Source organism: Mandrillus leucophaeus, unplaced genomic scaffold (assembly GCF_000951045.1).
Source record: "Mandrillus leucophaeus isolate KB7577 unplaced genomic scaffold, Mleu.le_1.0 Scaffold109, whole genome shotgun sequence".
NCBI classification, from domain to species: domain Eukaryota; kingdom Metazoa; phylum Chordata; class Mammalia; order Primates; family Cercopithecidae; genus Mandrillus; species Mandrillus leucophaeus.
Genome location: NW_012099098.1, coordinates 2,329,052 through 2,344,673, shown reverse-complemented (window position 1 = coordinate 2,344,673; position 15,622 = coordinate 2,329,052). Strand labels below are relative to the sequence as shown.

Below are 15,622 nucleotides of genomic sequence, written 5' to 3'. Positions count from 1 at the left end.
TGACCAGCTGTGGAGGTCTGGAGTGGGGGAAGACAGATGGTCAGCTTGTTTGCTTGCTTGTTTGTTTGTTTGTTTGTTTTGAGACAGGGTCTGTTTTTTTTGCCCAGGCCTGGAGTATGGTGGCATGATCTTGGCTCACTACAACCTCTGCCTGCTGGGCTGAAGTGAGCCTCCCACCTCAGTTTCCAGAGTAACTGGGACCACAGGTACATGCCGTTATGCCAAGCTAATTTTTAAATTAATTAATTAATTAATTAATTAATTATGGTAGAGACGGGGTTCTCACCATGTTGCCTAGGCTGGTTTCAAACTCCTGGGCTCAAGCAGTCCTCCCACCTTGACCTCCCAAAGTTCTGGGAGGCATGAGCCACAGCACCTAGCTGACACACAGTCAGCTTCTTCACTGGATCCTGGCCAGTCCCGCTGCCTCCCCAACCTATTCACTGAAGTTTCTGGCCCGTGGAAACAGGGGAGGAAGAAGGGAGAGAGAAGGGTCCATCTTTCATAGCTGTTGGTAACTCAGAGCTCATGCCCTGTGGGTTTGCTAGATGCTTGTGCAAGCAACCCAGTGCTGCCTTTCCCCCTCTTGGCTGCTGTTGCTTCAGAATTTCCCTCCTGGGCACCTCTGACTCAGCTGCTTTGATGGAGTCATGTATAGCTCCCTTCCTGGCTCCTGTACTTCCTGCCCTGCCCCCACCCCCACCATCCAGGCAGCCCTCTGGTCCTAGGAAGCCTGAATTTGTGCCTCGGTGGGCTGGCCTTGTGCTCTCAACGCGGGCCGCTCTTCCCACTGCTCTTTGTGTTCCTGGGCCTGAGTCAGACAGGAGTGCTTATGCCGGCCCATGCCAGGCTGTGGGAATGGTCCCTTGAAGTCCCTCTCACTTGACTGAAGGTGGGTGAAAACACCCACCTTCCTTGTGGTGGTGGGGACACGTGAAGGACAGCTCACTCTCCCATCCCCAGGACCTTCTTTCTGTACTTCTCACGCAGCGTCAGGGAAGCCATCAGCTAATGCTGGAGAGCCAGTGCGGGGCCATGCCCTTTGCAGGGATGATCTTGCAGCTTTTATCTTGTCCTTAGCCTTTGAAGTCTCAGATAAAATTGAGGCAGAAAGAGCACCTTTTAAACATGTTGTTACACTTAAAAGCTTCCATTTTTGACTTAGTCTGGTCCTGTGGGTTTCTCTTACTATAATCAGAGTCTTGACAAGTCTGTGTGAAACAGACAAGGGGATCTTGGGAAATCAGAGAGGACACCTTGAACCCCCTAAGAGTGTGAACTGTGAGCATGGTACACTCCCATTACTATTGTTTTCAGTAATTCGAAGGTTTCTCTTTCAGTCTTGCTCAAATTGGCAAGATTTGGGGGAGAGGGTCTTGTTCAGTGTCGCTTGCTCAGAAAACATCACTGTCTTCTGGCCCTGTTCCCCACACAAGCCCAGCAGGTGGGTGCCCCTTGTCACCCAAGAGACCAAGGTCTTGGCTAAAACTGGGATGCAGGGGTTTGCCTGGGGCAGGAGAAAGTCTGGGCTTTATTGACTTCCTTCTGGGTCTGCAAATGCAATGCAGCCACATGGAGAACTTAGTAATAGTAGGACTCCTGTGATTGTAGGCCTTAAAAGGTCACTGATGGGATAGGAAAGGATGGTCTGATTGGCAAGTCCCCAGGATGCTGACTGGCTGTCTTTGCTGGCAGGTAGAGCAGTTCACTGGGTACCCAGGCTAGGGTTGGACAGAGCCCTCCTGCCCCATGCTCTTCTTCCATGCCACCAGCTTAGTGAGCTGACCCCCACCTTTCATTTTCTCCACATCTCTGATGAGCTGATTCCTTCCTCTCCTTCTATATAGCCTAGGTGTGGTTTGATTAAGATTCAGGCTTGGGTATTGAGATGGGGTTTGGGAGAAATAGCTGGTATCATGACCTGCTTTCATTTGAATCCTAACTAGTTTAGAAAAAGGATGGCTCTGCAGTGTCCTGCATGGCTTTCCAGAGCTCTCTGTTTGGGGTTTTGGAGCCAAGACCAGTGACCAGTAAAGTTGGGCCTTGTTTTCCTTTGCTCTTGTTCCCTATGTCCCACACGCTCCACTCCAGATGTATGTGGAGGGGTGATGATAGCCTGGGCCAAGATTAAGGTATTTTCCTCAAATAGCATTCAGATTCCACTGTGATCCCAACAACTGACTAGGGGCTTAGGAGAAGGGAGTTGAGAACTCTTACTTGGTGCCTGACACCCAGCACCTTCTGGATTAATTGCTGCTGGGCATTCTTACCAGCAGTCTGACTTCAGGCGTCATTTTTGCCTCTTTTGTAAAGTGAGAATAATGATCCCTCCTTCGCAGAGCTTCTGTGAAGGTGACGTAAAACACACACATGCACACACGCATGTGCACACATACACGCGCGCGCGTATGCACCTGTTTCTTTTTCTTTTCTTTTCTTTTCTTTTTTTTTTTTTTTTGAGACACAATCTTGCTGTATCCCAGGCTGGAGTGCAGTGGTATGATTTTGGCTCACTGCAAGCTCCGCCTCCCAGGTTCACGCCATTCTCCTGCCTCAGCCTCCCCAGTAGCTGGCACTACAGGCGCCCACCATCACGCCCGGCTAATTTTTTGTATTTCTAGTAGAGACGGGGTTTCACTGTGTTAGCCAGGATGGTCTCGATCTCCTGACCTCGTGATCCCCTCGCCTCGGCCTCCCAAAGTGTTGGGATTACGGGCGTGAGCCACCGTGTCTGGCCACACACGCCTGTTTCTAAGCACATGGTAGGCTTCAGTGCGTATCAGTGCATCTCTCTCTAACTGCAGCTTTACTAGAAAAAGCTATCATATGGTTATGTCACTTGGTCATTAGGTAGAAGGATTGCTGGGGCCCTGGGTATAAGTGCATTTACAATTTTGCTATATACACTGGCAAATTACTCTTCAACAATATGGAGTCAATTTATACGTCCATCCATAGTGCACACATCTGTCCATTCCCTTGTCAGCATAGATATTGGCATTTTTTTCATCTTTGCCAATCTGAGAGGCAACACGTCATGGTTTGTCCTTCACTTAGAGCACCTCTCTGATTACTACTGAGGTTGACATCTTGTTTACTGGCCATTTGTGAGTCTTCTCCTGTGTACATGTACTTTGCCAAGTTTTCTGTTACAGGATTTGCATCTTTCTTGATTTGAAAGAGGTTTTAGCATAGCATGAATATTCTGTATTTGCTATATATGTTTCAAATATTTTTCTCTTATTCGATATTTGCCTTTTAATCTTGGTCACGTTTTATTTTTTGTTTTGTTTCTTGGAAAGCAGAAAATTGGAGTTCTGAAAAAAGTTGTATCTTCTAGTCTTTTCCTTTAACTTTTGGGATTTCCTGTCATGCCTAGAACCAATTCCCAACCCACAGATTTGTTTTACAAGGAAACAGTTCTAGCGGCTAGTGTGGAAGTTGGATTGGAATGAGGGAGATGGAGAGTCCTGGTCTGGAGCCTGGTGCAGTAGTTGAAGGCAGAGGAGATGAGACCCTACGCTAAGGCAGGCAAGATAGCTTGGCATGGAGGGATGGATTGTCCTTGGCAGGGGAAGGGAGAGGTCCTTGTTTTTGATCTGAGCAATTGAGTACCTGGTGCCATTTGGTGAAAAGGGACCAGACCTAGAAGAAAGGTGTGTCAGGCATTAAGTGCACTGCCTGTAAGGTGCTTGGAGGACATCCGGTGGAGAAATCCAGGACACAGCTGGATGTGAGGAAGTGGAGCTCCAGAGAGCCATCTTGGCCTGAAGTACTATTGTGGTACTACTGTGGTCCCAGCTACTCGGGAGGCTGAGGGTATAAGTGGTAACCAGAGATAGGGTGAGTGTGATTTAAATGATTCTGGTGTGTGTCCTGGTGCCAAATCTCCTCCTGGTTTTACTTAAAGAGTCTCTGATATGGGAGACCCCCAGAAGGCATTCTAAAGCAGTAACACAGAGTGTAGATACATCCAAATAGCACTGATGGCTTTTATTGCAGATTCGTGTCATTACAAGGATAATCTGGGAATATATATTTTTTAAAACCCTCCCTTTTATATACACAAAACATGCTACATGGTACACTTTGTGAGAAATGCTGAGGTAATAGGCACACACCCAGACATGGACAGTACCAAACATCCAACATCTCACACAGCCTGGCCCACGTGCCCACCGGGAAGGGTCTCACCTTCTTGACTCATCCCTTGCCCCTCCTTGGCAATAGTCCTGGGAGTGCTGAGGCTGACACTTCGTGGCCAACAGGGCTCAGAAAGCCACCATGCTGCAGTGCATCAACCGAGGGGTCCGGTGACCCCTGATTATTCAGCAACTCCTGAGAAGTGGCCCATTTTCATTTTTGTGGCACTTGTTCTCCAGGGAAGTGTAGTTTGGAGATGAGATGCGGACTCTAGTCAGCCTGAGAGCGTGGAACCTCTGGTCTGTAGCCAGCTGGGGGCTGTGATGATCTGATGACTTCTGTTCAACCGATTATCTCCTGGCCAGATAGGTTATTATTTGTGTGAAGACTAAAATGACATGTAGGCTAAAGTGTGAATGGAAGATACAAAACTGCGAGTACATTATCTGTGTGACCGGTGGAGCTTTTGGCCTGGCCTTCCCTTCCCAACCAGAAACCTGGAGCCCAGAGTGTTTCCTACTCAGAAGCTGAGGAATCTTGCCTGGAAAGAAGGGGCTGTGTGACAGAAAAGGCAAGGAGTAGGTAGGCGAGGAGCACAACAGAGCAGAAAGGGGGCCTTGAACTGCGGTGAATGGCCAGGGACTGACACACAGAAGGCACTTAATGAATGGTGTCAAATAAAGGATAAGTGGGTGATGGATGGTGGAAAGTCCTGAGAATGGGGAAAAGTATGAAAATGGAGCGGGAGGGATTTTGAAATTTGATTAGGTGCCGAAAGGGGTTCTTAAGAGAAGAAGCTGGGAACCTCTATGGTGAGAGGTTAGCATTGTAGACATCCTGGAAGAATCCAGGCACACGGATGCCAAGGGTGATCCTTTCAGTTGAGCCACAGTCTGTGATCTACCCTTAGACTCAAGTAATACAACACTAATGAAATGCTTTTCTCCTAAGAGCAAAGCTGCTGGTGACAGCTTCAACATCTGAGAACTGAATGTATGTGTATTTAGGTATGTAAGGCAACCCTATATATGGATCTAGATATATCACATGTGATGTATATCTAAATGCATATATATGTGGTATACACATATGTGCACAAGGGAGGCTCATACACATGTATATTATGAAGGTATTTTGCAGTTGTGTTTTTATTGTAGAGACTTAATTTATTTAAAGAGTTGTCTGTAGTCCTGTCCTGTCCTGGAGACATGAGGGGCTGTCTGGTGTGAAGGAAAGTAGGAGAGATAGAAAACACTGTATCGATTCAGTTCCATCATCTGCTGCAGTGACTTCGGAAAACAGAATCCAGCATCCCGGTCCTCCCAGCCTCAGGATGAACTGGTGAGGAGTTGTTCTTTGTGCTGTGGCCAGTGTGACCAGGGTGGGCTCCTGGCAATGGCCATGAGAGGTCAGGAGGGGGAGCTGGCTTAGTGGAAGGTGTTGGGGTTCGGTCGGATCATCATAACCACTTTCTTGAGTGAGTAAGAGCCTCCTCGGAACTCAGCCCAGTAGACTCCGTCCTGGTAGCGGCTCCTGTAATGGCCCCCGCGGTACCAGACCCCGTTGAGGTTGGAGTGGGCACAGGCGTTATACCACCAGCCTCCCTTCTGGTAGTGGGCACAGTTTCCTGCAAGAGAGAAGGCAGTGAGAGCGTGTCTGGGAGGAGGCCATTCTACCTGTGTCCATAGTTTGCTCAGGGCTTTCAGCAAAACCCTCTCTGGGAGGCATCTGGAGCAGAAACGCTTGGGAGGTGGACCCGTCTCCATGGGTGGTGAGAGGCCATGCATCAGGCCTGCCTTTGAGGCTCAGCTTTATAACTAACTAGCTGTGTGATCTCAGACAAGTGACTTAACCTCTCCCAACCACTGTATCCTCATCTGTAAAATGAGAATAAAAATGACGCCTGCCGCACAGGACGGCTCTGAGGATTGAATGAGGATGGGTACTTGACACTTAGCCAGGGCTTGGGTGCAAAGGAGGCCCCAAGGGAACTCCACACTTTGTGTTCTGATAGGAAATGGAGATGGCCTGAGGTGGGCAGGGAGGGAGAAAAGCTTTCCTTTAGGAATTTTTAGAGTTGAAACGGTTGGGTCAGGAGTCTTCATAGAATGACAAAGGAAGTGTTTAAGAAGAAATGCTCCTCCAGTCCTCCCTGGCTTGTATTCCATCCAAAAAATTTTTTATATTACTTCACAAAGGAAAGGTATTTCCATAAAACTCTTGGCATTATCACATCATGCTGAATTTTGCTGCCAAGGACAAGCAGTTCAGAACAACAGTAAAAACTGTGGGAAGGTGCGCGCGGGCATGCAGGGGCAGTGCACTCTGTGGCAGGAGGAGAGGGGGCCACTATCTGCCAGCATTGCTCTTAGTGAAGGGGGGTCCCCACTTTCCTCACTAGGCCTCGCTTGGGGACCCTGTACTCAGGGGAGGGGCTGCTCCAGTCAGGATTGTGGGTTGGAGGGCCCAACAGAGCAGGTGGCCAAGGCCGTGGGATGAGGTGAGGAGGTCGCACTCAGTCTGAGGCAGAAAGCAAGAGGGGAGCTGCAGCCCAGGTTTTCCCAGAGTTTTTCTGGGGGTCCTTCTGGGTCATGATTCCAGGCCACAGGGACCAAGTGGCAGTGTTGGACTGGTATAGCAGGGAGATCCTTGGGCACACCATAACCAGCCTCCTCTTTGCCAGCGGAGGCCCCACACACCTCCGGGGACAAGGAACTTGCCAGCCACTGATTTTGTTGCTGGCTAGATCTGAGTTTGGATCATAGAACACACTTTCCGCTCCCTAAGGAGGCGGCCCTCCAGAAAGGCTGTAGCAGCCCCTGTGTCCCAGGGTCTGACCAGCTCTGAAGGTCATCCTCCTGCCCTGCTCTTCTAGAAGCCTCGGCAGCCCTACTGCTTCAGAACAAGGGCCTGCTCCTCCTCCAGGGCCCCTTCGGGCTGGGCCAGTTCAGTGTCAGTGGGTGGACAAGGTGTCTGTGTGATGTAGGGATGGGCAAGTCATGTCCTTCCTGTCCCCTGATGTTGGGAGAATTACCCTTCAGAATGTGGCTGCCATGGGGACCTGGCATGGAGGATCCCCTCCACCTTAGTGTGTAGGTTTCAGGGCCTGCCTGAAGTGCAAGCCATTTGTAGGACAGTCTCGTGAGCTGGCTTCTCAAGTGGGAGGGAGTAGCCTTCTGACCAATACCACATAGGAAACGTAGGCAGGAGAGGACTGAGTTTGCCCATGAGAGCAGACAGCCTGAGCCTGGGGGCGGCATCGGCCGTCAGGTGGTGCCAGCCTCAGGGAGGAGCGTGGCAGGGCCGAGAGGGCTTCATCTCAAGAAACTGGGTGTTGGCCCTGGGGAGACATTAACTATGTGGGAGTCTGATATCTGGACTCGGGGCCGGACCATATCTATGTTTCTTCTAATTTTCTGTTTTTTCTCTTGTTTTTTTGTTTAATAAAGACTTCTTAGTAAAGACCTAGATTTGAAGCATGTGGTCTTAGACAAATCACTTTCTCTCTCCTATCTGCTTTCCTCTTAATAGCTTCCTCTCAGCACTGCCCTAGCATTACATGCAGTAACAGTGACCATGAAGAAAGCCAGCTGGTGTGGGGCCCTCGCTGTGTGCCAAATCCTAGACAAAGCACTTAGGTACATTCTCTCTACCCTTCTCCCTACCCTGCAAGGTAGTTCTTGTCCTTCCTTCCAGATGCAGAAACTGAGACCCAGGGAGATTTAGCAGCATGCCCAAGGACACATGGCTGGTAGGAGGTGGGACCAGCACTGGAGCCCAGGTGTGTGGCCCAGAGCCTGCGCAGTTGGTTAGCTCTATACCAGGTGCCTTGGACAGAGGTGGTGAGGCCACAGCCCAATACATGTCTTTCTGCATTGGCCCCAGTTGGCCCTAGTATGTGTGATTTGTATACCTCTTTATGTCTCCTCACCCCATTTTTTAAAATTTGTCAATGCCACTCTGACCCAGCTTTGTAAAGGGGACCTGTGGACAGGAGAAGGGACCCTCAGGGGGTGGTAACAGGGTCAGGCAGCTTGGCCCAGCTGCTTATCACCCTGGGATCTTCCCATTTCCAAGCCCTGGAGTCAGGGGCTCTGGCTGTGGTTGACCTCTTTTCCCTGCCCTGCACCTGGGTTTGACTCCACTTTTCCTACCTGTGTAAACATCGTGATCTCTGTCCAGGGTGGTGAACTGCTTGCCATTGTGCCATGTAAAGGAGTCACCCGCATTGCCGTGGTAGCGCCCCAGCCGCAGCTTATAATACTCGCTCTCAGGTTCCAGGCGGAAGCTGGCGTATTCTGCAAAGACTTTGCGGCCGGACCAGTCCTCCATGGTCACCAGGAGTTTGTAGTTGCCTTGGTTCGTCAGCCAGTAAATGTTCTCCAGGCCCAGCCAGTATTCGCCATCAATGTTCCCAAACCCTTGCTGGGGAAAACCCGGGAGAGTGTTAATGTGGGGCCTACAGTGCCTGCAGCCAGCAGGCCTGGCTGTCGGACACTCAGCCCTGGATAGAGGGGCCTGGGAAACAAGCAGAGCATGAAGCAGACCTGGTTCAGACCCCTACTCTACCACTGAATCTCTCTGTGGCTCACACTTTATTCAAAATATGTAGAGTGCCTACCCTGTGCCAGGCATCACGTGAACCCCAGATTCCTCGTTCTTACGTCAGGGAGGCTACATTACCTTCCCCACAGGCTTGCTGCAGGAACATGTGTGCTGGGGCAAGTGGAGGGCCTGGCACTCAGTAGGCACGCAGCAAGCATTCCTCAGACAAATCCCTGACCTTCACGGAGCTTCACCTCCTTCTCTGGAGATGGGCTGTGTGTGAGGGTCACGTGTAAACTCTAATGCACCAGACAGGTGTGAGCTGTGACGCATGTGTCCCATCCACTGGGGCTCCCCTCTAGGTCTACAACCTAGTGGTATCCACCGGCATGGCAGAGCCATGTGTGCAAGGCATCATGGCTTCAGGCAGTTTGTGAGCTTCAGTGTCAGAGGCCTCAGCTTCAGTAACTACTGGGCCAATTGCTGGCTTTGCAACCCTGAGCAAATTACTCCACACTTTCACCTGTAAGCTGGGTCCATAACATAACCTCCCTCAGGGGGTTGATACAAGATTAAACAAAATAACGCATGAAAGCCCTTAGCATGGTGCTGGCATGGGTTGGGCACTTGGCAAACCGAGCCACTCTTGCCTTCCTTAGTGCCACCTCTGTTTAGAGGGTGAAGAACCATGTATGTCTGAGTCCTGGCAACTTTCCCTGCTACACAGATGAGCATTTCAACTCCCTGGGAAGCAGGGAGCCCAGAGGATGAGCCTGGAATTAGGACTTGAACATTGCCACAGTTCCCTACCAGGACTCTCTGGGGGATTCTCCCAGGGACTGGGAGCCTTTTGGGACTTGCCCCTTCTGGGCTTTGAGAGCAGGTCTTTCTCCATGGAAACCCCTGTTGGGAATGAAATGCTCCCCACTCCTGGGCCCCCATACCAGCATTTCTAAACTCTCACCCTGTCCTGTGGGGCTGTAGTGGTCTGCTCTGCTAACTCTTGTCCTGCAGCAGTTGCTAGCAGCAGTCAGAGGAGGAGCTGGTTCTCACTACTCCTGGTGGGTTTGCACAGTGGCCCTGTCTGCATCCTTCTTGCCTCAGGTATGTGTGCTGTTGGGGCCGCACTGGCCTGGACTTGGTCAGCATGTACCTCTGAGTGGGCTCTTCTACTGGTCGCTCAGGCCTCTCTTGGGGTGGGCCAGTCACCTTGTGGGCAGCACAGCCCCTGCCGGGTCTCACCTTGTACGTCTCCCAGTTCCTGAAGAAGTTAACAGAGCCATCCAGGCGTCTCTGGATGACAGTCCAGCCCCCGGGGTCGTGTCTCTGGTCGCACCACACCTGCATGAGGCGGTTGGTGTTCTCCGGCTTCACCAGGTAGATGGAACTGGTGTCGTGGCCATCCTCCAGGGCCTGCAGGCAGTCTCTCCATGGGCCTGGGGACACAGACATGCATATACATCACAGACCTGCCTGTCACCAGGCCACACCCCCAGCTGCACCTCAAGCAGGCACAACCTCTGATGAGGCTCCAGCTGCGAGCCACAGGCCCACAGTCTGAGGTAACCAATTTTTATTTTGCGAGTTTGATAAATAATTATAAAGACAAGAGCCTTGGACCGGGGGTCAGGATGCCCACACTCCAAGCTCACTTTCTCCTCTCACCCGCCTCACAGTGTGACTTTGGGCTTCTTCACTTCTCCCAGCCCTCAGTTTCTTCCAGTTTTAGAAGGGAGATCAGATTTCCCTCATACAGCATTGTCAGGATTACTGAGATCACTTGGGGAGAAGTTGCTGGGGTGATCTTTTTCAGGTTCATTGTATTAGGAAAAAGAGATGTGGACCTACTAAATGTGGCAACATCGGTCAGTGCCTGCAGGCTCTGATGGCTTTGTTTCTGCAGGGAAACTCGGTTCCGCTGGATTACTGTTTCTGGGGGCCAAGTGCAGTTGGCCCCCTTCAATTCTGACTCCACATCTGCCCTTCCAGTGACAGTGCTTCATGATGACTGCTGCAGCTTTTACTAAATGAACTTCCACAGTCATGGGGGCCTAGGCCATGCCCAGAATTTGGCCATGTAGCCAGAGACTTTGGGATATTCCTGGGATTCACTCACTGCTCTTCAAGTGTCTTTTTAGGGAGCCAGGTTCCCTTTCAGCTCAATCTGTGTGTTTTCCAAAGGAAGCTCAATGAGGGCCAGATGCTCGACCTCATGCATTCTGAGGTCTTCCTGGCAGGCTCATAAACTTAAAGGATGATGTCTAGGATACAGCCCAATCCATGGCTCTCTTCTGAAGCTGAGACCAGAGGGTTCTGTGATTCTTTGTGACTCCACTGAACTTGGGCAGCCCAGTCAGAAGGAATGGGTGTTATACCACAGGTCTTTCAGCCCTCACCACCCCTGCCCATCAACTCTGCCCTCCCCAGGCAGTTTCTTATGTTCCAGTGTTGGTCACATCAGCAAGAAGGTACAAGCTTGAGTCACCAAGGGTCTGGACAGTCTGGGGCCTTTCTCATTGATCTGAGGAACCTTTAGAAGGTCTTCAAGGCCTAGCCATTCAGATGAAAATGGCTGAAAGAAAGAAAATCATGTTTTGCTTCAGTCTCTTCAAAATATTCCCCATAGGGCCGGGTGCGGTGGCTCACACCTATAATCCCAGCACGTTGGGAGGCCGAGGCAGGCGGATCACAAGGTCAGGAGATCGAGACCATCCTGGCTAATATGGTAAAACCCCGTCTCTACTAAAAATACAAAAAATTAGCCGGGTGTGGTGGCAGGCACCTGTAGTCCCAGCTACCGGGGAGGCTGAGGCAGGAGAACCGCTTGAATCCGGGAGGCAGAGGTTTCAGTGAGCCAAGATGGCCCCACTGCACTCCAACCTGGGCGACAGAGTGAGACTCCGACTCAAAATAAACAAACAAACAAAAAATCCCCACAATGAGACTGGTTGAGGACGAAAGTGCTAAGAAAGTACCATTGTATATGTTCTATCGATTTGTGTGTTTATTCAACAACTGTGTATTGAGTCCCAGCCTCTGCAGATGTGGTGCTGGGCAGCGGAAGCTCAGGGCAGGGTGGGGCTGCTCTGATGCCCAACGAGGGAGGAGCTGACCTCACTACCTCCTCCCCACTTGAATTCCTGTAGATCCTGTCCTTTCTCTTTCTGTGGGAGTTGAAGGGAGGTGCCCATCAGTGACAGGTGTACTCAGCTTTTCTGGTGCAGGTCACACTTCTCACATTCCTTCCTGGCTGGCGTTTGGGCTCAACTAGTTCACAGGTAATGGTTATAAACCAGAAAGACTTAGGTTTCTGGTCTCTGTTAGACATCTCAGGTGGGCTCTGCCTGAGGCCTTGCAGGAAGAAGCCTTGTGTTTGAGCATTCATCCACCTAGAACCTGACGGGAAGCCAGGCACTGTCTTGCTCATTCCTTGCTTCCCACTGCCCAGTATCGCCCCAAGAAGAAAGATTGGTTTGGGTGCTGACAGTTAACTCGGGGGGCTTCTCCCTTCATCTTCCAGGGAGAAACTTCTCACCCATTTACCTTTTTGCCAGGCCTCTTCTCCAAAGGATGGGGCAGGACCCAATACTCCCCACCCCTGGGTAGCAGATGGGGCACAAGCAGCTGCTTCCTTTGGCAGTGCCACTTCCCGCCTTTCCCCTACCACCCCCTCAGTATCCTTCCTGGGGAAGGGGAGGCCAGACCTCCAGAAAGAGCATTTGTGAAGGAGAAAAAGGTTTTGGTTGTGTTCAGCTGAAGCCCCAGGGACGGAGGCAGAGAATGGGAGTCTGTCCCCAACAGCTGGAGCAGAGCGCCGGTGGGCGTGGGAGGCCTCCTTGCTCCTTACCAAGTCAGCAGCACAGGAGAGGCCGTTTGATGCGAATACTGGTGACGGAAGATCCGGCAGAAGCCTGCAAAATAACGCCCACTGAGAGCGAGCAGCCCAGCCTCTTACTGCACAGCTGCCAGGACTGCTGCAGAATTGTCAGATGTAAAGGCCGCCTTTGAAGGAGGCGCCACGTAGGGAGAGGCTGTGGAGGCTGCTGGGGGAGTGGCAGTTGGCCTCGTGGCTCCAGCTGGGGCTGCCTTTGTGGGCGCCATCAGTGATCTCAGTTTTACCTTTGGCATTTCCACCAAGGGCTCTATTTAAAGGCAAGTGTTTTTAAATGTTTTGGGGCTACTAGTCCCTTTACGAATTTGGGGATGGTTCTAGATTCTTTATTCAGAAAAATGTACAGACTCACACAATTCTGTATACAGTTTCAGAAGGTAATAGATTCCCAAAGTCCCAGGTTATAAACTCCTTGCTCTAAGAGTCATGACTGAAGTAGTAATATTAATAGCCAGTGTGTACTGAGCATTTCCTATGGTCCGAGGCACGTATTTCCACAGCTGACCCTCCTGACACTCCTATGAGGTAGGAAAGCAGACCCTGTGGTCATTAGGGGATCCCCTCGAGGTTACCTGGTGGGTAAGGGACCCAGCAGTTGTATGCACCCAGGGCGTGTCCAGAGCTCACACACTAAAGTACTCTTCTTTTTCCCCAACCAGAGCGAACTCAAGAATCAGGGACCCAGGCTGACTTAGCTCTGTGTCCTTAGAACTAATGTTAATCTTTGCCAGTCAGCCAGCGACAAAATAAAACATAAAAATTTACAGTTCTTTGTCAAGGTATAAAACTTTTAAAAATCTTTAATGAGTTTTTTCTTCCATATTTACCTTTTGGTGTTCTTTGCCCATTTTTCAACTATTCTAGTGTCTGTTATGATGTAGAAGTTTTTCTTTTTTTAAAAAAGGCAAACATGGTAATTCTTTTAAGGCTTTCTAGAATAATGGAGTAGGTATCAAATAGTGTCGAAGTGTTTAGTATTTTCTGCTGTTACAGAAAATGTGTGTATGTGTCTGTACACTGAATTTCACATGACAATCAGGCCCCATTAGCTTCTGTCGAAAACACATATTCAAACACAATTTCCCTCAGAACCCTTAGTAGACCTCTATGAAATCTCCTGCATTCAAACACATTTCCTTTTCACACATTAAAGGCACCAGTGGCAAAGGTCAGAAACATCAATGATGGATGAAAATTAGTCAGAAAAAGAGTTAACATTGAAAAATTATCAGCAGTAAAATTATGTGGCTCCCTTGAAATAGCAGAGACAAAGCATCCTACTTTGAGGAGAAATCCACAACTGTAACATATAAATAATACTGTGAAAAATCTATATCGGTTCCATATAAACAATGCCCTCGTAGGGGGCCAGGCAAGGGTCAGGCCTCGATGGAGGAAGACCTGGCTGAGGACGCAAGGGCTGGAGGAGGACTCCACACTTGGAGTCAGGAGCCCTCGGCTCCAATGTCGATGGCCTCACCTCTGCACAGTGTGACTTTGGCCTGGGTCCTCATTGAGCCTCAATTTCTTCTTCTGTGAAATGGGGAGGAGACCATAGCTGTTCTGAGAATGTCGTGAACACAAGAGCGGCCAGCATGGGGGCCAGCTGGGGCAGGTGCTCTGTGAAGATTATCCCTTTCTGTTTCCTTTGATAGATGAAAGCTGACATTTTTGAAGTTGTTCACCTCCCCAACTCATTCCTCCTCCACACACACGTTACTACATTTGCTTTTCAATACAAGACTAAATGTAAGATATTTACCAGTAGATGTTTTCCGTATATTTTTAAGTCAGAATTTCAGTGCAGAAGGCCACAAAGATATATTAACGTGAAGAATGGAAATCTTTTTTTGTCAATGAAACTGAGTTTTCAGTGTGCAGTGGGCAAAGCGCTCCCTTTGGACCAGTGCAGAGTACCTAGTGGTGTTTAACTTGGCGCCCCTTCTGAGAGGGCAGCTCTGCCCAGAGCATCAGGCCAACACTAACTCGGCAGCACCTGGGCTCAGAGTGGAGCGAATGCCCCGACCTCATCTCTATAAAGACCACATTTACATTCTTGGCGGAGCTGTGGCCAAATGTTCCACGTGAAGAGAAGTGCGGCCCCGTGGCTGAGCCGAGTCTGTGTGGTTCCCTGGAGAAGCAACAAGGGTGGGAAGGCACACAGGGTCTGGGGTCAGGAGGCCTCCAGAGGAGGGACATCAGCAAGTGGGGGAGTACCAAGTACACAGGTCTCAGCCCGGACCCCACTGCCACACCCTGGTAAGTGTTGGAGGTGATCAGCTTTGGGTGCTTCCTTCCTCCTCTCTGGGGCTCTTGACAGGGATTAGGCACACAAGGACTATGGCCTCCCAGGAAACGAGGACCCACTTGATTGATGGCTGATTCAGTGCTTGCTACCCCCAACACAGGGCCTTTCAGGTCAAGCTGAGTTAGAACCGGCACCTAGGCCAGGCAAGCATAACATCCTATTTCCAGTTCTCTTTCTGTGGATCTGGGGCGGACCAGCATCAGCCTGATTTACCCGTCCAGGCCCTAGTGGAGAAATGGGCTCACAAACTGCATCAGCTCTCAGGGCAGTGCTCCTCCTACTAGGAAAACATGGCTCCGTGAAGATCTGACCTTGAGGCTGGGAGCTAAGCAGCGCGGCCTCTGTGGGCAAGAGGGATGCGTCTTCTCCCTGACGCGCCTGAGGTGTTGGGGGAGGAGCAGAGTCCTTCCTGCCCACAGCACGACTTGACCCCGTGGCTGGCCAGCAGCCCGACAGTCCTCTTTATCCCCGAGTCCAGCCCCAGGTGTCAGAATTTGACCACCTTAGGCTACTCAGAGGACCCTGAGGCCTGTGGGAAATGTTCTGGGGGGGCTCTTAGTTCTGGGAAGTTGCTCCCGTGAATATTTGAGTCCATATGCAGGCTCTAGGGAGAAGCGTCTGTGTTATCATTAAGATGCTGTCTGCTTTTAATGAGAACTGTATGCTGTTTTCACTTACTCTCACTGATGGTCTGTCTCCAAAAAGTCTTCTCACCACTCCCTGAAACATTTTTC

General features: G+C 50.3%; 2 protein-coding genes across 7 annotated transcripts in view; one reads left to right on the top strand and one right to left on the bottom strand.

Annotated features, from left to right (window-relative positions):
- RALGPS1 (Ral GEF with PH domain and SH3 binding motif 1) overlaps nucleotides 1-15,622 on the top strand; it is a 265,288-nt gene that overhangs the window by 121,376 nt on the left and 128,290 nt on the right. The gene's annotated exons all lie outside the window — the stretch shown is intronic.
- The window catches only part of ANGPTL2 (angiopoietin-like 2), a 35,955-nt gene continuing 24,295 nt past the window's right edge, over nucleotides 3,963-15,622 (bottom strand). The window contains exons 3-5 of the mRNA XM_011988480.1: nucleotides 9,931-10,124; nucleotides 8,298-8,568; nucleotides 3,963-5,770 (exon numbers count right to left, since the gene is read on the bottom strand). Coding sequence (XP_011843870.1) covers nucleotides 5,571-5,770; nucleotides 8,298-8,568; nucleotides 9,931-10,124 — 665 coding nt within the window. The 3' untranslated portion in view covers nucleotides 3,963-5,570. The remainder of the gene's footprint in view (nucleotides 5,771-8,297; nucleotides 8,569-9,930; nucleotides 10,125-15,622) is intronic.